The sequence below is a fragment of the Myxine glutinosa genome, chromosome 2, assembly GCF_964187855.1.
Source record: "Myxine glutinosa chromosome 2, kmMyxGlut1.1, whole genome shotgun sequence".
Lineage (NCBI taxonomy): Eukaryota > Metazoa > Chordata > Myxini > Myxiniformes > Myxinidae > Myxine > Myxine glutinosa.
In genome coordinates, this window is record NC_136262.1 from 135,256,925 (window position 1) to 135,278,963 (window position 22,039).

The 22,039-nt window shown below is 44.3% G+C and overlaps 1 protein-coding gene across 5 annotated transcripts in view; it reads left to right on the forward strand.

Annotated features, from left to right (window-relative positions):
- CTSA (cathepsin A) overlaps positions 1 to 22,039 on the forward strand; it is a 222,950-nt gene that overhangs the window by 108,317 nt on the left and 92,594 nt on the right. For all 5 annotated transcript variants that reach the window (XM_078771691.1, XM_078771687.1, XM_078771688.1 and 2 more), the window contains 3 exons: positions 3,834 to 3,945; positions 4,052 to 4,102; positions 5,920 to 6,006. In XM_078771691.1, coding sequence (XP_078627817.1) covers positions 3,834 to 3,945; positions 4,052 to 4,102; positions 5,920 to 6,006 — 250 coding nt within the window. The remainder of the gene's footprint in view (positions 1 to 3,833; positions 3,946 to 4,051; positions 4,103 to 5,919; positions 6,007 to 22,039) is intronic.

Genomic DNA, 22,039 nt, shown 5'->3' on the forward strand with positions numbered 1-22,039 from the left:
TACACAGTGCATTCAAAAGTATTGAGACCCCTTCACTTTTTTCACATTTTGTTATGTTGCAGCCTTATGCTGAAATCGTTTAAATTCATTTTTTCCCTCATCAATCTACATTCAATACCCCATAATGACAAAGAGAAAACAGGATTTTAGAAAGTTTTGCAAATGTATTAAAAAGAAAAAACTGAAATATCACATTGATATAAGTATTCATACCCTTTGCTATGACACTTGAAATTTAGCTCAGGTGCCTCCCATTTCTCTTGATCATCTTTGAGATGTTTCTACACCATGATTGGAGTCCACCTGTGGTAAATTCAATTGATTGGACATGATTTGGAAAGGCACACCCCTGTCTATATAAGGTCTCACAGCTGACAATGCATATCAGAGCAAAAACAAAGCCATGAGGTCAAAGGAACTGCCTGCAGAGCTCAGAGACAGGATTGTGTCGAGGCACAGATCTGGGGAAGCCTACAAAAAATCTCTGCTGCATTGAAGGTTCCCAAGAGCACAGTGGCCTCCATAATTCTTAAATGGAAGAAGTTTGGAACAACCAGGACTCTTCCTTGAGCTGGCCGCCCGGCCAAACTGAGCATTCGGGGGAGAAGGGCCTTGGTAAGAGAGGTGACCAAGAACCCAATGGTCACTCTGGCTGAGCTCCAGAGATCCTGTGTGGAGATGGGAGAAACTTCCAGAAGGACAACCATCACTGCAACACTCCACCGATCTGGGCTTTATGGCAGAGTGGCCAGAAGGAACCCTCTCCTCAGTGAAAGACATGAAAGCCCACTTGGAGTTTGCAAAAAAGCACCGAAAGGACTCTCAGACTGTGAGAAACAAGATTCTGTGGGCTTTAATGTGCCTCAACACTTCCTCAGATCTGTACCTCAACACAATGCTGTCTCTGAGCTCTGCAGGCAGTTCCTTCGACCTCATGGCTTGGTTTTTGCTCCGATATGCATTGTCAGCTGTGAGAACTTATATAGACAGGTGTGTGCCTTTCCAAATCATGTCCAATCAATTGAATTTACCACAGGTGGACTCCAATCAAGGTGATAAACATCTCAAAGATGATCAAGAGAAATGGGAGGCACCTGAGCTAAATTTCAAGTGTCATAGCAAAGGGTCTGAATAGTTTTGTCAATGTGATATTTCAGTTTTTTCTTTTTAATAAATTTGCAAAACTTTCTAAAAAGCCTGTTTTGTCTTTGTCATAATGGGGTATTGAGTGTAGATTGATGAGGGAAAAAATGAATTTAAACGATTTCAGCAAAAGGCTGCAACATAACAAAATGTGAAAAAAGTGAAGGGGTCTGAATACTTTCTGAATGCACTGTATATGTATATATATATACATTGATGTATCTTTTCTTTCTCAAGCCCATCATTATTGTGACCATGAGGAGAGTTGCTATTTCTCCTGACTGGGAGTTAATTTAAAAAATCAGAAAACACTTTTTCCCACTGTATTTATTTTGTAGTTTTATTGTTCCAGACTTCTGAGAATCCAAAATGAGAGGCATTTCTGCCTGGCACTGTGGCCTGTCTCTTGGCTTGCTGATGTTTCTAGCTGATTCGTGAGTTGTAAACAAGCACAAAGGGCACCAGCAGCCTTTCGTCTCCACGTAATCTCGATAATGGTTTTTGTTTTTCAATCCAACTTTGCTGTGCCCTTTATTCCCACAACAATTCAGCCTGACAGCAGGTGTCGGCAGGAGCACGGTGTGGGCTTCAACCTCCGATGGGAGACACGGTTGCAATAAGTGGATGGAGATTTATTGGCAATGCAGGATATCGGAAGCGATACGATCAAGGGAGCCCAGAGGGTGTGAGTGGCACCAGGATGTCAGGGAAGATTCTTTGAGAGAAGTGGAGTGGTGCCAGTTTAAGCTGATAAACAAGCCAGTCGTCTGACTTATACGGAGTGGGGACCCATCGTCATGGCCCCTTCCCCCCCCCCCACCGCCCCCCTTCTTCCCCTACCCCTTTTCCTTATCGATCAATATTGTATTGTCGCCGTGCCACCACTCTCGCCGAGATCTGAAGTGAATGGGATAAACCTCTGACGAGAGGACAGAACTTGGCAATTGATCTCTTCGGTTTGAAGATGTGGTAATTACGTCACAATGAACACTCATTGGGGTAGCTTTGGGGTTAACGGGCTTTGCGGATCGATGCGTCAATGGAACGTCGATGGTCTTACAGGTTGTGGCAATCAAGCTGATTTAAACAGGATTATTGACTATCGCTTTGAAATTGACCCGGTCGTACTTTTGTTCAAAAGCCAGTTTAAAATCTCTACCATTTCAATAAAGCAGATAATTAATAGATGAATTGTTGTTTCCTTTTCGACATAATTAATAGTCTCTCTCTCTCGAGCGCACGAAGTATGCACCGTGTTTTGGCTTTTCATAAACTTGGACTCTGCTTCTACCGAGAATGACAAACATCACGTTTCACACTTGTTTACGCTATGCCATCTCTGAAATTTCACAGTTTTAATCTTATTTATTTTGGCAAGGAACAAGAACTGAAAGAGAGACATGAGGATGAGAGGGGGTGATGAGGGAGGGGGTGGGGGTGGGGAGTGTCATGATGGGGAATAGAAACTGGCTCGATAACATTCATCATTATAATCCATAACAATGTTGTGTTTTTGTTGCTGCTGTTCAGCATACTCGATCTGGTGCTACAGGTTACAATCTTAACTAGAACGGCACTCGGTAGAGCGCATACCTCCACCAGGTGTGCATACCTCCGCCAGGCTGAACAGTTTACGTTGTGTATCCCACTGATAGGCGAGATCTGGCTCCGGACCTGAACCAAAATCTAATCGGCTTGTTCTTGTCACATATCCAACCCATCCCCCTAGTTTTGCCAAAATCCGTCCACTCGGTAGAGCGCATACCTCCACCAGGTGTGCATACCTCTGCCAGGCTGAACAGTTTACGTTGTGTATCCCACTGATAGGCCAGATCTGGCTCCGGAACTGAACCAAAATCGAATTGGCTTGTTCTTCACATATCTAACCCATCCCCCTAGTTTTGCCAAAATCCATCCACTCGGTAGAGCGCATACCTCCACCAGGTGTGCATACCTCCGCCAGGCTGAACAGTTTACGTTGTGTATCCCACTGATAGGCCAGATCTGGCTCCGGACCTGAACCAAAATCTAATCGGCTTGTTCTTGTCACATATCCAACCCATCCCCCTAGTTTCACCAAAATCCATCCACTCGGTAGAGCGCATACCTCCACCAGGTGTGCATACCTCCGCCAGGCTGAACAGTTTACGTTGTGTATCCCACTGATAGGCCAGATGTGGCTCCGGACCTGAACCAAAATCTAATCGGCTTGTTCTTGTCACATATCCAACCCATCCCCCTAGTTTGGCCAAAATCCGTCAACACATTTTTGAAATAATGTGCTATATATCGATTTTGGCCAGATTTATCAATGGTGAAGAATCACTTAGAAAATTAAATTCCAGTATCTAGATCAGGATCCGGATCTTCACCAAAATCAAAGCAATTCGTCCTTGTTAAACACCCTACTTTTCCTCCAAGTTGCATCCAAATCCGGCCATGACTTGAGATATCCTGCTCACAGACAGACAATCAGCGGTGAGAACATAATCTCCATCCACCTTTGGTGGTGAAGGTAATAAGTGTACGCTTCACATTTTTCCACTTCACAACTAATGAGCCACAATTATGTCATTTTTTTGTCTCTATCTTATTACTGAGAAAAAGAAGGCCATCTTTTAATTGAGTTCATGAAAACGCAGTATTTTTAAAGATGCCTGCTTGGAAACCTCTGCGTTGTCCATTCCTAGGTTTGTGGAGTCCCAGCGTGATCCTGCTAAAGATCCTGTTGTGCTGTGGATGAATGGCGGACCAGGATGCAGCTCCATGGAAGGCCTGCTTTCAGAGCATGGGCCTTACCTGGTGCGGCCTTTTTATTTTTAACAAAACTTAATGAGAGAAACATTTATTGCAATTGTTTTTTTTGTTGTTTTTTCAAATGTTGCATTGCATTTATTTTCTTTGTCAGGTTCAACCTGATGGAGTCACCCTTGTTTACAATCCGTATGCTTGGAACATGGTACGTAATTACCACTGCTTGTGTGTAATTTGTGAATTTGAAATATTCAATCGTTTTCTGGATGCTAAAATTGGTCCACGTCATATTTTTCGAGTTTCAGTACTTTTTCCATTTGTTTCCTGAATATATCGGTAGTTTTATAGTTTATCAGTCGTAGTTTATAGGTGGTAATATCAGTCGTAATATGTTTTCCATTTGTTTCCTGAATATATCGGTAGTTTTATAGTTTATCAGTCGTAGTTTATAGGTGGTAATATCAGTCGTAATATGTTTTCCATTTGTTTCCTGAATATATCGGTAGTTTTATAGTTTATCAGTCGTAGTTTATAGGTGGTAATATCAGTAGTAATATGTTTTCCATTTGTTTCCTGAATATATCGGTAGTTTTATAGTTTATCAGTCGTAGTTTATAGGTGGTAATATCAGTCGTAATATGTTTTCCATTTGTTTCCTGAATATATCGGTAGTTTTATAGTTTATCAGTCGTAGTTTATAGGTGGTAATATCAGTCGTAATATGTTTTCCATTTGTTTCCTGAATATATCGGTAGTTTTATAGTTTATCAGTCGTAGTTTATAGGTGGTAATATCAGTCGTAATATGTTTTCCATTTGTTTCCTGAATATATCGGTAGTTTTATAGTTTATCAGTCGTAGTTTATAGGTGGTAATATCAGTCGTAATATGTTTTCCATTTGTTTCCTGAATATATCGGTAGTTTTATAGTTTATCAGTCGTAGTTTATAGGTGGTAATATCAGTCGTAATATGTTTTCCATTTGTTTCCTGAATATATCGGTAGTTTTATAGTTTATCAGTCGTAGTTTATAGGTGGTAATATCAGTAGTAATATGTTTTCCATTTGTTTCCTGAATATATCGGTAGTTTTATAGTTTATCAGTCGTACTTTATAGGTGGTAATATCAGTCGTAATATGTTTTCCATTTGTTTCCTGAATATATCGGTAGTTTTATAGTTTATCAGTCGTAGTTTATAGGTGGTAATATCAGTAGTAATATGTTTTCCATTTGTTTCCTGAATATATCGGTAGTTTTATAGTTTATCAGTCGTAGTTTATAGGTGGTAATATCAGTCGTAATATGTTTTCCATTTGTTTCCTGAATATATCGGTAGTTTTATAGTTTATCAGTCGTAGTTTATAGGTGGTAATATCAGTCGTAATATGTTTTCCATTTGTTTCCTGAATATATCGGTAGTTTTATAGTTTATCAGTCGTAGTTTATAGGTGGTAATATCAGTCGTAATATGTTTTGCATTTGTTTCCTAAATATATCGGTAGTTTTATAGTTTATCAGTCGTAGTTTATAGGTGGTAATATCAGTCGTAATATGTTTTCCATTTGTTTCCTGAATATATCGGTAGTTTTATAGTTTATCAGTCGTAGTTTATAGGTGGTAATATCAGTAGTAATATGTTTTCCATTTGTTTCCTGAAAATAAAATAATGATAACCAACAAAGGCTTGTTGGTTATCATTATGTTATTTTTTTGTTGCATATGCCCAGTCCGTGCGATGCCATTTCCTTTTGATTGTATTATTCACGTCGACGGACCACTTGCATGCGATTCCTGAAGTCGTATGTGATTGATGCGCTCTTTTTGAGCTTGTTTTTTATTGAACTTTTAATATCTTGAAGATGTTTCAAATTGGCTCTTATCTTTTTCATAGTTTGGATTTTTACGATATCCAACGAATGTTTTGGTCTTGTTTAATAGTGTTACAAGTACATTGGTCAGCTACAATGACTCTACTTCACCATTATTATCTTTTTGTTTCCTGTCCACAAACACAATTTTTAGGTCTCCAATGTCCTTTACATTGAGGCTCCAGCTGGTGTTGGATTTTCGTACTCACATGATGCGAGCTACGCTACAAATGATGATGAGGTTTTTAATATTCTCTCTCCTTTTTTCTTTGTTTTCCATCTTCCCTCTCCCCATCACTACTTTGATTTGAATACAGATATTGGATTCCATGGATAAACCAATTATTGTATCATAAGGTTTAAGGTTAGCATATATTCTGATGGAGTGACAGATAATAGTTGACACACACACACACACACACACACACACACACACACACACACACACACACACACACACACACACACACACACACACACACACACACACACACACACACACACACACACACACATTATAGAGTCAACAGGTTCTGAATTGTTTTGGAAGGGTCGGATGGTGGTCTCCTTGAAGGATCCTGGGGAAAGATTTTGGGTGTATTTAATTCTGAGGGATGAATTGGATGTGAGCAGTGAGTTTTGACTTTTGGGCCTGGAATTTTGATGAATGGAAGTGTGGCAAAAACTGTGCAAAACATGGGACAGTAGAAGATAGCAATGTTGCCAAACTCTTCTTTTTTTTTCTTTTTTTCTTGTATACAATGGAATAGTTTGTGAAGGATAGTTTGCGTCTGTGTGGATGGGCAAGGTAAACAATGAATTTTATCAACAAAGTTGATAAGAGTATGTTTACTGCCATGCAAAGTGAGTGGAGGCTGAGATTTCGAATGTTAGCCATTCCTCAGAAAAACAAGGCTCCATAAATGGTATTTGGAATCATTTTTGTCTCCTGCCCCTCCAACAAGGTTGGAAAAGGGGGACGGGGGTATTAACAACAACAACAACAACATGCATTTTAAGGCCATTTTCCCTGCTAGAGCGGGGGTTAGCCTTGCGGTCCCCATGACAATCTTCTCCATCTTGCCCTATTTTCTGCATTTCTCCTTGTTAACCCCCTTGCCCGCATTTCTTCTTCCACCATCTTCAGCCAAGTCTTTCTCGGTCTTCCCCATCCTCTACTTCCTTCGACATTCATTTCCATCACTCTTCTCAACCAGTCACTTTCATCCTTCCTCAACACATGACCAAACCATCTCAACCTGTTCCTCTTCACAGCATCAATCACAGGCTCTATTCCCATCATCTTTCGCAATTCATCATTTGTCTTCCTCTCTCTCAACGATACTCTACATATCCACCGAACCATTTGCATTTCCACCCTTTCCAGCCTTCGTTGCTGCTCTATGCTCATTACCCATGTCTCGCTCCCATAAATCATAACACTTCTCACACATGCAGCATACACCTTTCCCTTCAGCTTTAACGACACTCCCCTCCTCATCAGCACGCCACTTAGTTCCCGGAACTTCTTCCATGCACATCTCACTCGAGCAACCGTTGCCGAGTCTGATCCACCTTCTCCATTCAGCATGTCTCCGCGGTAGTAAAATGTTTTCACACCTTCCAGCTTCACGCCGTCTCCAAGATCCAACTCAACATTTCCTCCATCTACAGCTCCCTCTGTGCACACCTTACATTTGAATGTTGCTGCCACACTGGTTAATGACCCTCTCAGACCACTACATGTTTGATGAACCCACTTAGCGCACATTGTACATTGAATGGAGTTCACTCCGATACCCTTCCTGCACACAGCACATGGCCACTTCCCAGTTCTTTCCACCTCACCACATGCTTTACCACTTGCCATCACCTTCATCTTTCCGATATTCACCTTCAGACCTCTTGTCTCAATACATTCCTTCCACTTGTTCATCTTTTCCTTCAGTCCATCCATACTTTCCGCAATCAACACCAGATTATCTGCATACAACAACTCCCACGGTAAACCCTCCTTTACGTTCTGAGCCAGCACCTCCATCACAGCTACAAATAGTAGTGGACTTAGTACCGATCCCTGATGCACTCCCACCTTCACCTCAAACTCACCACTGTTCCCGTCCTTCGTGCTTACAGCTGTGTGCACTCTGTTGTACATTGCCATCTGTTACGTGCTCTTCCCCAAACCCCGGTCACGGTGTACCTCCGAGCCCCGAAAGGAGTCACTGCAGAAAGATGTGCTATTATGTGTGCCAATGACCAATGCTGAAACCACACCAATCAATCGATACAAAACCCAAGTATTGTATTAAAATCGCACAATAATAACAACTTGCGCAAGTACAAGAAAACCTCAATTGCACAGCAAACACCATATAATTCCTATGACAGTACCATCAGTTTCTTAACTCAATAACTCACGGTACTCCACGTGAGCGAACTGTAACACCCCCAAAGTCACTGTCACGACACCAGGCCAAAGTCGATCCACGCTCCTGTGATCACATGAAAGAAGGTCGTACTGAGACCTGAACCCAGGACGGCTGACATTCGACGCTGCAGAAGAGCCGCTGGGTGAGAGGTCGGGCCGACGTCGGTCAGGTAAAAGTTCACCCAAAAGGCGACTGGGAATTCACACCTACGGTTCACCAGACAATGATGCTGACATGAACAAGCAGCAGTTCTCAAGCGGAGAACCGTGAAGAACCGCGAGTTTCCACGTGAAATCCACGACACACATGGGAACCAGGCGAATGGCTGGTGCGAGGTGAAATGGCGGACGGGCCCGTAATGGAGGCGTACCTGCTCTCCAGCGATGATTCACTTTCTGAACCAACAGCAAAACCCGTCTCGCAGGTTTATTTGTCACAGCAATAACTACACTGTCACAGGAATCCTTTTCACGGGGAAACAAATATTCACTCGTGACCAATGTTTACCAGCCACCGCTCGACACCTCGAAGCAGATAGGCCTTCCTTTCCCGATCTCACTCGATCCGCTCTCCCGCCGCTTCTTCCTCTTCCGGTTTCTGCCTCACCCATCTCGCTTTCCTTCTGAGACATTATTTTTACCTTTGAAGACAGTTATCTGCATTTCACACTCAAACTGTAACAATAATAGTACATGAAACTAAAAATACTTCAAGTGGATGACAACCACAAAGACGGAGTGACGAATCCGTAACACTCCCCACCCTCAAGAAAGAAAGTTTGAACATGGTGAAAACTTTCTTTTCATGCAGAAACCCTCTTTAACAAACAAAAGTAAAACTCACACCCAAACACTACCAATCAACCTATGGCTGATCAACTCACATGAGCAACAATAATTAATATTCCCCAGAAGAAAGCAACAAAACTTCCAAACAACCTGCAGGAATTTTCAAAGTTAGTTCACTCTGGATAAAGCATCGGCAACGACATTGTCCCTGCCCTTAACATGCTCAATTTCCAAGTTGAACTCCTGCAAAGACAAACTCCATCTCATCAACCTCTGATTTTTAATTTTCATTTTTTGAATGAAGGTTAAGAGGTTGTGATCAGTGAAGACTTTTATAGGAAAGGTAGTAGTTCCCAGATACACCTCATAATGCTGAAGTGCTAGCAGGAGAGCAAGGGTCTCTTTTTCCACAGTGGCATAATTTGCCTGATGTTTGTTAAACTTTTTCGAATAGTAGCACACCAGGTGATCCACGCCATCATCTTCCTGAAAGAGAACTGCCCCAGCCCCCACATCACTTGCATCAATGGCCAACTTGAAAGGTTCTTGAAGATCCGGGGCTGCTAGGACAGGAGAGCTCATTAATATCTCTTTGACGTAGGCAAAGGCAGCCTGTCATTTGTCATCCCAAACAAACTTGGTCTCTTTCCTCAGCAAATTCGTTAAAGGGGCTACCACATCAGAAGAATTCCTGCAGAACCGCCGGAACCAACCAGCCATACCGAAGAATCTCATAAGCTCCTTCTTCCCTTTTGGAACTTGGAAGCGATCAATGGCTTCTAACTTGGCTGTCACCGGTTGCACCTGACCCTGACCTACTACATGGCCTAGGAACACCACCTGTGCTTTTACAAACTCACTCTTAGATAAGTTGATGGTCAGCCCTGCCTCGGTCAGTTTCTTGAAAAATGCATGAATTTGTTTAAGATGATCTTCCATGGTCATGGTGTGGATGATGACATCATCCAGATAAGCCTCCACCCCCTCAAGGTCTGCAATAAGCTTATTAATCAGCCGTTGAAATGTAGCAGGCCCGTTTTTCAATCCAAAGGGAAGAACCTTGTACTGACACAACCCATTTGGTGTGACTAAAGCCGAGATTTCCTTGGCTCGATCAGTAAGAGGAATCTGCCAATACCCTTTCAGCAAGTCAAATTTAGTTACACATTTAGCTGGGCCTATTCTATAAATACAGTCATCAATCCTCGGGATGGGATATGAGTCGGTCTTGGTCACTGCATTAACCCGTTTTAAATCCGTACAACAGCGAAAACTGCCATCGGGTTTTGGAACCAACACACATGGGAACGAACACACATGGTGAGCTCCATTCACTGCTGCTTGGTTCGATGATGTCATTCTCCAACATATACTGAACCTCCTTCCGAAGATAATCCATCTTCACAGGGTTCATCCGATAGGGGTGTTGTTTCACAGGAGTGGCTTCCCCCACCTCAATATCATGATATACCAAGTCAGTACGACCAGGTACATCTGTGAACAAATGTGCAAACTCAAAAATTAGGCTGGATAGTTGTCCTTGTTGTTCCCTCGTCAAATGATCTAATTTCTCATCTAAATTACTCAACACTTCCGTGTTCGTCAATCTGGGACAAGCCTGGTCATCAATGTTATCAAACTTCACACCGGCCTCAACCTCTGGATTCTCTTGCACCCCGACTACAGGCACGCAGGTGAGACAGGAACCATTTTTTCCACAGGCTTCCTCTCATAATATTTCTTCAGTCGGTTGACATGACAAAGCTGCCGCTTTTTCCGTCGGTCGGGAGTTGTCACCATGTAATCTGTTTCATTAACCCTCCTTTCGATTGCATAGGGACCAAAATACCTCGCCTGTAGTGGCTGACCTGGGACAGGAAGCAACACGAACACCCGGTCCTCAGGACTGAAATTTCTTATCTGAGATTTCTTGTCATGTCTCGCTTTCATTTTATCCTGTGTCACTTTCAAGTTTCTTCTCGCAACTTCACAAGCCTTTGCCAATCTGTGCCTAACCGTTGACACATACTCCACCACTGTTGACTGCGACTCCTCCTGTAGCCACTGCTCTTTCACCAATTTCAATGGTCCTTGAACTGCGTGTCCAAACACAAGTTCAAAAGGACTGAATCCCAATGACTCCTGAACAGATTCCCTCGTAGCAAACAACAATAAGGGTATTCCCTCATCCCAATCCTTGTCACATTCAAAACAGTACGTTCTGATCATATTCTTCAATGTCTGGTGAAACCTTTCCGAGGCCCCTTGGCTCTCGGGATGGTAAGTACTTGATCTTACTTGCTCCACTCCCAACAGGTGTACCACTTGCTGAAAAAGCATTGACATGAAATTGGAACCCTGATCAGACTGGATGACCTTAGGTAGGCCAACCAAAGTGAAAAATTTAATCAAGGCCTTCGCAATAACTGCCGCAGTAATTTTCCTAAGAGGCACTGCTTCTGGGAACCTCGTGGAAGCACACATGATGGTCAGCAGATACTGATGTCCAGCCTTAGTTTTAGGTAAAGGGCCTACACAAGTCAATAATGACATGGCTGAATGGCTCTTCAAAAGCTGGAATTGGTTTTAAAGGTGTAGAGGGGACTTTCTGATTGGGTTTTCCCACTAGCTGGCAAGAATGGCAAGATTTACAGAACTCCGCCACATCACATCGCAATCCTGGCCAGAAAAAATGTACCAAAATTCTGTCACATGTCTTGTTCACTCCAAGGTGCCCGGCCAAAGTTGTCTCATGTGCCAAAGTCAATATCTCCTTCCGGTACGGCTGTGGCACCACAATTTGTTAATGAACATTCCACTCGTCATTTGCTGGCACCTCCGGTGGTCTCCATTTTCTCATGAGTATTTCCCCTTTCATGAAGTAACCAACAGGTACCTTCATAGCCTCTTCCTCTGTAATGGCTTTACCAATCAAACTCCGGAGCTCCGAATCTCTTGTGTTGTTCTTTAACAAGTCTCTTTCGGACAAGCACTGTTTGTTCAGCCTCGTTCCCAGATGTCTCCGACGGACACTCCATTTTCTATTTTGGTCCAGATGCCACCTTTTCCTTCGGTTCCTTGATGTCACTACCTTTCCTATTACCTCTTCCAGACTTTTCCTCCAATATCTCTATGGAACCCAAATCCACATCACCTTCCTTCTCCTTCTCTTTAGAGCACTTCCTACCCATAGCACGAGTCACTGCACAGGATGGAAAGATACCCGGAATCTCGTGCTCTAACTGTGCTGTTATTTTCCATACTGGGCTTTTCAACCAACATCGGATTACCAGAAACTCGACCCCCGGCCAAATCATTCCCGATAATAAAAGAGATTCCCTCTACAGGAAGAGTTGCTTGTAACCCCACAGTGACCGGTCCTGACACCAAATCAGACTTCAAATGGATGACATGAAGAGGAGCTTTAACATAGCCACCAACCCCCTGTAAGAGAACACTAACCCCAGTTGCCGTCTTCTCTGACAATGGCAAAATGCCCTCAAGCATCAAAGATTGATGTGCTCCTGTGTCCCTCAATACCCCCAACAGGTCTCCGGTTAGTTAAGTCCCCATCCAGTGACATAAACCCCTCGGAAATAAAAGGTTTGTAACCCTCTTGGACAAGGTCGTTCTGTGATGCCGTAACTTTGGCACGGGAACCTTCACAAGGCACCGTCCTCCAAGGACGATTTCTCGCATTGGCCAACGCATTCGGAGTTCCACTAGCCTGACTCCAATCCTGATTATTCCTTTTCAGGGCGTAACATTGGGACATCAAATGCCCAGGTTTCTTGCAAAAAGGGCAAGTAGGCCCGGAGGAAAAACCCGGGGTCTGCCTCGGGCCCCCCGGAAGATAGGTATGCCTTGGAACTGCAGTCTTCTGATCCCTAAAAGTCACGGTATCAGATTTGTCACGATAGTCCTCTCTAGGCCGCCTCCATGAAAATTTGTTCTCCGATCCTGATTTACCGTAACTCCCCTGGCTAATTCGAGGCGGGAAGTTAGGTTTGTGGAACCCCATCCGGTGTGTCAAGGCATAGTCATCTGCCACTGTTGCTGCCTCATACCACTTCGGTACCTTTTTTCATCCAGATGCACTTTAATGTCCACATGGACACACTGTTTGAATTCCTCCACCAAGATCAATTGTCGTAAACGGTTGAAGTCTTTCCCAATCTCCTTCGAGTCACACCACCGATCAAACATAGTTTCTTTCATTCTGGCAAACTCCACATGGGTCTCACTCTTCCTCTTCCTGGCATTCCTAAATTTTTGTCGGTAAGCTTCAGGGACCAATTCATAGGCTTTGAGAATGGCTTTCTTCACTATCTCCTAATCTGCACATTGGTCAATCGGTAAAGCCGAATAGATATCTTGAGCTTTACCCACCAGAACACTTTGTACTAACATAGTCCATGACCCCACAGGCCATTTTAACATTTGAGCCACCTTCTCAAAGTGTAAAAATAACTTAGCTACCTCCTTTTCATTGAAGGGTGGAACCAGCCTCACATGCCTATCAACATCCCAAGAGTTCTGACTGGTTGTCGAACTAGCCGGCATGGATACTACTTCTCTCCGTTCCCCCAGTAATTCAAGCTCCTCGAGTTTAAGTTCCCTCTGATACTCCATGTCCCGTTCCTTTAACTCCCTTTCGGCTCTCCTTTCCTCTCCTCTTTCCTCTGCTCTTCTCTCCTTGAGTTCTCGTTCCTGTTCTGCTCTTTCCTTTTCTGCTCTCCTTTCCTCTGCTCTTTCCTCTGCGCTTTCCTTTTCTGCTTTCCATTCCAACTCTTTTAACCTTTCCTGGCTCTGCGGTTGCATCTCCATTTTCCGGAGCTCCATATTTCCTTTTTCCTCTGGTAACCAATCCAAGGCTACCTCTTCCCATGTTCCTTGTCCCACTCGAGATTCTACCACCAATGTCTGAATCTCTGCTTTCTTCATGCTAACTCGGACCTCCAAGTTACAATATTTGGCCAATATCATAAGTTCCGATCTTTTTAACGCCTGGAATTGTGCCTCGTTGGGGGACGTTGCAAACTTTTCTACTTCAAACACCATTGTGACTATTAGATAGCACCTGTTAACCTTCACACAAAAAATTCCAAATTTTCAGAAATACAAATTTGGGAATGTTAGAAAATTCCAAATTTGGGAATTTTGGGAATGTTATGGAATTCTATCCCGGACGAGCCCCCAATTTCTGTTACGTGCTCCTCCCCAAACCCCGGTCACGGTGTACCTCCGAGCCCCGAAAGGATTCATGGCAGAAAGATGTGCTATTATGTGTGCCAATGACCAATGGTGAAACCACACCAATCAATCGATACAAAACCCAAGTACAGTGGGACCTCTAAATCCGAATTTAATTCGTTCCAGCGGCAGTTCGGATTGGGAAAAGTTCGGAATTAGAAACTATTTTCCTCATAAGAAATAATGGAAAGTGAATTAATCCGTTCCTGGACCCCAAAAACCCATTATCAAGACACTGTTAACTGCAAATACACATGATTCAAGGTAAAATGAGATGAGTAAATGCCCTAAATATCAAATAATAATAATAATAAAAACAAGAAATAAATGTACTAACATGAAAATAACTGCATTTACCTTAGTGGAGAGTTCTGATGGTGCATGTGGAAGCCGGAGAGGAGGAAGGAGGGAGAGGGTTTTATTGCTTGGAAGGTGAGGCACCTTCCAAGCTAACATCAGATGACTGTGCTTCTGGTGTTTGCTCTCTTTGTCTCTTAACACCACGTGTAGAGGGTTGGGGCTCACTAGGCTTGCTTTCTTTAGAGAACCACCTCTCCAAAGTTGCCTGGTGTTGGCGACTCTTCTCCTCAAGATAAGCCTTCACAGAAGGGGCAAACTACTCATGAATCCACTCAGTGAAGAACTGCCTGGTAGCCCATGCTTTCACGTTTGCCCTCCACGTTCGGTTATAGAAATACATTCGGAATTAGGGACAAAATTTTCTCGAATTTACGGTTCGGAATTAGAGTAGTTCGAGATGAGGGGCGTTCGGAATTAGGGGTCACTACTGTATTGTATTAAAATCGCACAATAATAACAACTTGCGCAAGTACAAGAAAACCTCAGTTGCACAGCAAACACCATGTAAATCCAATGATGGTACCACCAGTTTCTTAACTCAATAACTCACGGTACTCCACGTGAGGGAACTGTAACATCCCCAAAGTCACTGTCACGACACCAGGCCAAAGTCGATCCATGTTCCGGTGATCACAAGAAAGAAGGTCGTACTGTTACGTGGTCCTCCCGGTGACTACCTGGTCTCGGTGACCCCCGGACCGTGAGAGGAACTCCGCCAGAAAGATCTATTATGTATGCGCTTTCGTAACGCAATCAATATGAATTCCAATCAAGAAAAAACCCCACACCAAGGATCCGGAATAATCAAGGATATATTCCCCGAGCAATCAACAAGCATCAACAATCAGCAATCAATAGTACAAAGATGTAAACTCATCTACCATAACTCTAAGATGGCCATCTTATACATTCCTCACGTGAGCCCCACTCCCGACTCCCTCCATGGTCAATGTCTCTCTCAATGTCTCCGTACTCCTGTAGTTCGATCTCCGCACGTGGGCGGTTGAACGGACCCTTCCTGACGTGCTTCCACCGGGCACGTCCCGTACCAGGAACAACGGCTGCAGCGCACACCTCCTGGCCAAGCAAAGCGGGTAAAGCAAAGCGGGCAAAGCAACACGCGGCTTGCCCAGCGCGCGAGGCCCAACGTGCGAGCCGTACACGGCCTTGTAGATGGTGAGGCGAACTGTGCCGGACGCTTGGTTTCGTGCACGAACCCACAGTGACTTGACGTGTCAAAGGGTAGTTACACGTCCCGGTAACTCCTCTCGCCAGACGGGCTTTTACACGCCGATTCTGTTACGTTGCTCAATAGCGATACCGCTCGCGTCCGAGCTCGGCGAGGAAGAAGAAGAATCGTCCCTTCTCCAGGACCTCGTGTCTTTTCTCCTTCCGTTTCCGGTCTCCTTTTTCCCAGAAGGGCTCCTGACCCTTTAATCACAACAACCTTTAATCGACTACACATTGATAAGCAAAGACCTGAATAGTAATTCACACACATTCACATAAATATGTAACACTCCCCCCCTTCAAGAAAAAGTTTGAACCCTGCGAAAACTTTCTTTGCCGGCCAACTTGGAGAAACAAACCAGATAACTCACCCCCCCCCCCCCCAACTCATCAGTTCCCCCCGGGCACAGTCATCACTTAAAAATAAAGCAACAAAATTTCACACAATCCCCTAGATTAATTCCCTCTGGACCAAGCGTCAACCACTTCTAGTTTCTCTTGAATGACGGTTAAGAGGTGGTGACCAAAGCCCCCAAATTTAAACCTCTCTATAGCACTTTTTCGGGAGGCCCAGCGGAGTATTCCCTACATGGACGCCTTAAGGAATGTGGAGTTCACGGTTAGTCCGGGGAGGAAAGTTCATTACATGGACGCCTTTAAGAACGTGGAGTTCACGGTTAGTCCGTGCAGGAAAGTTCACTACCTGGACGCCTTTAAGAACGTGGCGTTCACGGTTAGTCCGTGTAGGAGCCCCGGCTCGGCGGCTCCCCCGTATATAGTGCTTCAACTTCTCCAGACTCCTAACAGTTATGGTGGGACCCCTTGTCCCAGCCGTTACCTGACTGGCGGTCTCCTTCTCGGCCAGTGCTCTGACATTCATTCTTTCGGGAGGTGCCGTAACTCTGGGAGCCTCCATAGTAATATCGGCTGCTGCCAACCCCAAAACTACTGCCAAGTTGTCCTCTTCTGTAGACCTCTCGACGTCTACGAAATGCCTTCCCTACTGTTATGGTCCGACCCTCCAAATCCTTACCATTCCAATTCTTCTCTGCCTCCTTGGCGTCTCTTGTGCTTGCAAACGTGACAAAGCCGAACCCTCTTGACCGTTGCGTTTCCCTGTCTTTTACCACCCGCACTTCCACCAGCGGCCCATATCTGTTGAAGACAGAGGTCAGAACTTCTTCCTCTGTGTTGAAGTTCAGTCCCCCTACAAATAACTTGTAACTTTTGTCGCCATCCCGAGCTGGTGGGGTGTTATTTTCCCTGCTGTGCTCTTTACCAACCCTCGGGTTACCATAAATTTGCCCCCCGGCCAAATCATTCCCAATAATCACAGATACTCCCTCTACAGGAAGCGTGGCTTGTAAACCGACGGTGACCGGTCCTGACACCAAATCGGATTCCAAATGGATGACATGAAGTGGGGCACTAACACAGCCACTGATCCCTTGTAACCGAACACTATCACCAGTTGCGGTACTCTTTGACAATGGCAAAATGCCTTCAAGCATTAAAGATTGATGGGCTCCTGTGTCCCTCAAAACCCTAACCGGTCTTGGGTTAGTCAAGTCTCCCTTGAGTGAGACCAACCCCTCATAAATAAATGGTTGGTAACTCTTCTGTGGGCGATTTCTTACGTTTGCCATCGCATTCGGAGTTGTACTAGTCGGACTCCGCTCTGGGTTGTCCCTTTTCATGAGGTAACAACTGGACATCAAGTGTCCAGGTTTTTTGCAAAAGGTGCAAGTAGGCCCGGAGGAAAAACTCGTGGTCTGCCTCGGGCCCCCCGGGAAATAAGTTTGTCTTGGGCCCGTAGCCCCCTGATTTCGAACAGTTCGGGTATCAGCGTTGTCCCCATATTCATCTCGAGGCCGCCGCCATGTATTGTCGTTCTCCGCACCTGCTGGTCCACACCTCCCCTGCGGAGATCTAGGCGAGGAGTTAGGTTCGTGGACCCCTATCCGGTGTGTTAAGGCATAATCATCTGCCATGGTGGCTGCGTCCCACAACTTTGGTACTTTCTTTTCCTGCAGGTACACTTTGATGTCCTCGTGGACACACTGTTGAAATTCCTCCACCAGGATCAAGTCACGCAATGTTTCGAAGTCTTTCCCGACTCCTTTTGACTCGCACCACCGATCAAACATGTTTTCTTTCACTCTGGCAAACTCCACATGGGTGTCACTCTCCCTCTTCCTGGCATTCCTGAATTTTTGCCGGTAAGCTTCAGGAACCAACTCATAGGCTTTGAGGATGTGCTTCTTCAATACCTCATAATCTGCACATTGGTCCATTGGTAGCGCCAAATAAATCTCTTGAGCTTTTCCCACCAGCACACTTTGCACTAGTATGGTCCAGGCCTCCTCCGGCCAGTTTAACTGTCGAGCCACTTTCTCAAAGTGTGGAAAAAATTTCGCGACTTCCTTTTCACTGAAGGGTGGAACCAGCCTCACATGTCTGCCCACATCCCAGGTGTTCTGGCTAGGTGTCGACCCCGTCAGCAAGGGTGGTACCTCTCCCCGTTCTCTCATTAACTCCAGCTCCTTGAATTTAATTTCCTGCTGAAGCTCCATGTCACGTTCCTTTAATTCCCTTTCCGCTTTTCTCTCCTCTGCTTCGAGGTCCCTTGCAGCTCTCCTCTCCTCTGCTTTTCTCCCCTCTAACCTTTCCTGGAGTTCTCGTTCCACTCTCCTTTCCTCTGCTTGTTTCTCTTCTCTCCTCTCTTCTGCTTTCCTTTCTTCTTCTGCTCTTTCCTTTTCTGCTTTCCTTTCTTCTTCTGCTCTTTCCTTTTCTGCTTTCCTTTCTTCTTCTGCTAACCTTTCCTGGAGTTCTCGTTCCACTCTCCTTTCCTCTGCTTGTTTCTCTTCTCTCCTCTCTTCTGCTTTCCTTTCTTCTTCTGCTCTTTCCTTTTCTGCTTTCCTTTCTTCTTCTGCTCTTTTCTTTTCTGCTTTCCTTTCTTCTTCTTTTAACCTTTCCTGGAGTTCTCGTTCCACTCTCCTTTCCTCTGCTTGTTTCTCTTCTCTCCTCTCTTCTGCTTTCCTTTCTTCTTCTTTAATCCGTTCCTGGCTCCGTAATTGCAACTCCAGTTTCCGGAGCTCAACGTCTTCTGGTTCTTCGGGTAGCCACTCCCAGGCTAACTCGTCCCATGTTCCTAATCCCACCATAGACTGTATCACCGTGGTCTGCAACTCTGCCTTCCTCAAATTAGTTCAGACCTCCAAGTTAAAATGTTTGGCCAATTTCAAGAGGTCCGACTTTAGTAACGCTCGGAACTGTGCCTCACTCGGGGTTACCGCAAAGTTCTGTGCCACAAACGCCATGGTGCCTATTGTTAACACCTGTTAACCTTCACCCAAGACTTTACCCCAATTTCCCCAAAAATTTACCAATTAATACTTAATTAATAAATTTTAATTAATAAAAATATTATTTTATTATTTTATACAATTTTAGATCCCGGACGTAGACCCAATTGCGAATCCGCAAATCGTAATTTGGACGAGCCCCCAATTCTGTTACGTGGTCCTCCCGGTGACTACCTGGTCTCGGTGACCCCCAGACCGTGAGAGGAACTCCGCCAGAAAGATCTATTATGTATGCGCTTTCGTAACGCAATCAATATGAATTCCAATCAAGAAAAAACCCCACACCAAGGATCCGGAATAATCAAGGATATATTCCCCGAGCAATCAACAACCATCAACAATCAGCAATCAATAGTACAAAGATGTAAACTCATCTACCATAACTCTAAGATGGCCATCTTATACATTCCTCACGTGAGCCCCACTCCCGACTCCCTCCATGGTCAATGTCTCTCTCAATGTCTCCGTACTCCTGTAGTTCGATCTCCGCACGTGGGCGGTTGAGCAAAGACCTGAATAGTAATTCACATACATTCACATAAATATGTAACAGTACTGAGACCTGAACACAGGACAGCTGACAGTCGACGCTGCAGAAGAGCCGCTGGGTGAGAGGTCGGGCCGACGTCGGTCAGGTAAAAGTTCACCCAAAAGGCAACTGGGAATTCACACCTTCGGTTCACCAGACAATGATGCTGACATGAACGAGCAGCAGTTCCAAAGCGGAGAACCGCGAAGAACCGTGAGTTTCCAAGCGAAATCCACGACATACACGGGAACCAGGCGAATGGCTGGTGCGAGGTGAAATGGCTGGTGCGAGGTGAAATGGCGGACGGGCCCGTAATGGAGGCGTACCTGCTCTCCAGTGATGATTCACTTTCGGAACCAACAGCACAACCCGTCTCGCAGATTTATTTGTCACAGCAATAACCACACTGTCACAGGAATCCCTTTCCCGGGGAAACCAATATTCGCTCGTGACCAATGTTCACCAGCGTCCGCTCGACACCTCGAAGCAGATGGGCCTTCCTTTCCCGATCTCACTCGATCTGCTCGCCCGCCGCTTCTTCTTCTTCCGGTTTCTGCCTCACCCATCTCGTTTTCCTTCTGAGACATTATTTTTTACCTTTGAAGACTGTTATCTCCATTTCACACTCAAACTGTAACAATAATAGTACATGAAACTAAAAATGCTTCAAGTGGATGACAACCACAAAGACGGAAGTGACGAATCCGTAACACATCACTACTCTGATCAACCATTCCTCCACTCCTAACTTCCTCAATGCCCATGTCAATACTTCGCGTGGAACCCTATCGAATGCTTTCCCCAGCTCAACAAACCCAAGAAACAACTTCTTCCTCTTCTCCATGTACTTCTCCTGCGAGGTTAATACGAGGTCAATCTGACCAACCAATCAGCTGTCCATCCACATTTTGTGTACGCGATATTTCAAAAACCTTTGAGCATTTTACTTTCATATTGCAGATATCTATTCCTCATGACATCATCTCAACCTGATTAGATCATGCTGTCATTGGCTGAATTATGTTGCCATGGCAACCATTTCGGTAACTTGGCTTGTGTACACAATATTTGAAAAACCGTTCAAGATTTAGCTCTCATTTCGCACAGGTATATTCCTCATACCACCCAAAAGGCAGGGGACATAGAATATGAGCTCCTTGTTTTGCTCTCATTAAGAGCTATTACTCAAAATGTCTACCACACCTCAATCCCTATAGTCGTAAACATACTCAACAACTTTTAGTCGTGGAATAATTAGCATTGTTTATCTTTTTACATTGGTGTTGAGGCTCATGGAAGAGGATAACAATAGAGGTTGAAAAAAAAAAAACCAGCCAGTGGAGTGAAGGACAAACAGATAGTGGACAAGAACAAAAGTCTGCACCACAGCACAAGGATAAATGGAGGACAGTATCTCAGCGAATGCATTCAAACTCAGGAGTTAGAGACTGGAGAGACTGGGGTGGAGGTGGGCAACAGACTTGAAGATCGGAGGGAAGAGCACAAGACTATAAACTCAGGAAGACAGTTCCACACATGAGAAGAGAGGGACAAATGAATGGAGTTGAGAGTTTAGCTCAGACTTGCAGTAGGTTTGTAGTATGTGCACGACTTGGGACGCAAAGAGGTTGGTCAGAGAGGTGAGAGAATAAGAGGAGCAACACCAAAATACAGACGGTAAAAGATTACCATGATGATAGGCTGATAGGTGACAGAGAAATATTTGGTTCAGGAAAGTATGTCCAGTCAGTTGGGTGGGGTCATAGCTAATAATGAGGCCGAAGATCTTGAGGGACTTTTATTCCTGGACATAGACTAATTTCTGATCTTCCACAAGTTACATTGGTGATGCAGCTGCAATCTGTAAATGAGGTGCTGATATGCATGTCGTATGGGATAGTTTTGTAATCCACAAGGTGGTAGAAGGCTTTCCCGGGGAACTGGAGTTCGGTTTGGGTAAACTGAGCATTATTATGAGAAAATTATCCGATGAGAAAACCAAAGGTGGACAGAGGTTGTGTATTCTCCCCTATTTGTCTGCTTGTTTGTTTGTTTGTCTGTCTGTGAGCAAGATATAAACAGTTTTGGATGGATTCGGACAAAACTTGGTAGACAGGTTGGGTGTGGGATAAAGACGAATCGATTAGATTTTTGTAAAAACTCGGATCTGGATACAATAATTTTCATAATTTTTACAAGTGTTTATTCACCATTGAAACATTTGGCCAATAACGATATATAACACGATATCTCAAAAAGTTGTGGATGGATTATGACGAGACTATACTAGGTGGATGAGTTGTATGCATGACAAGCA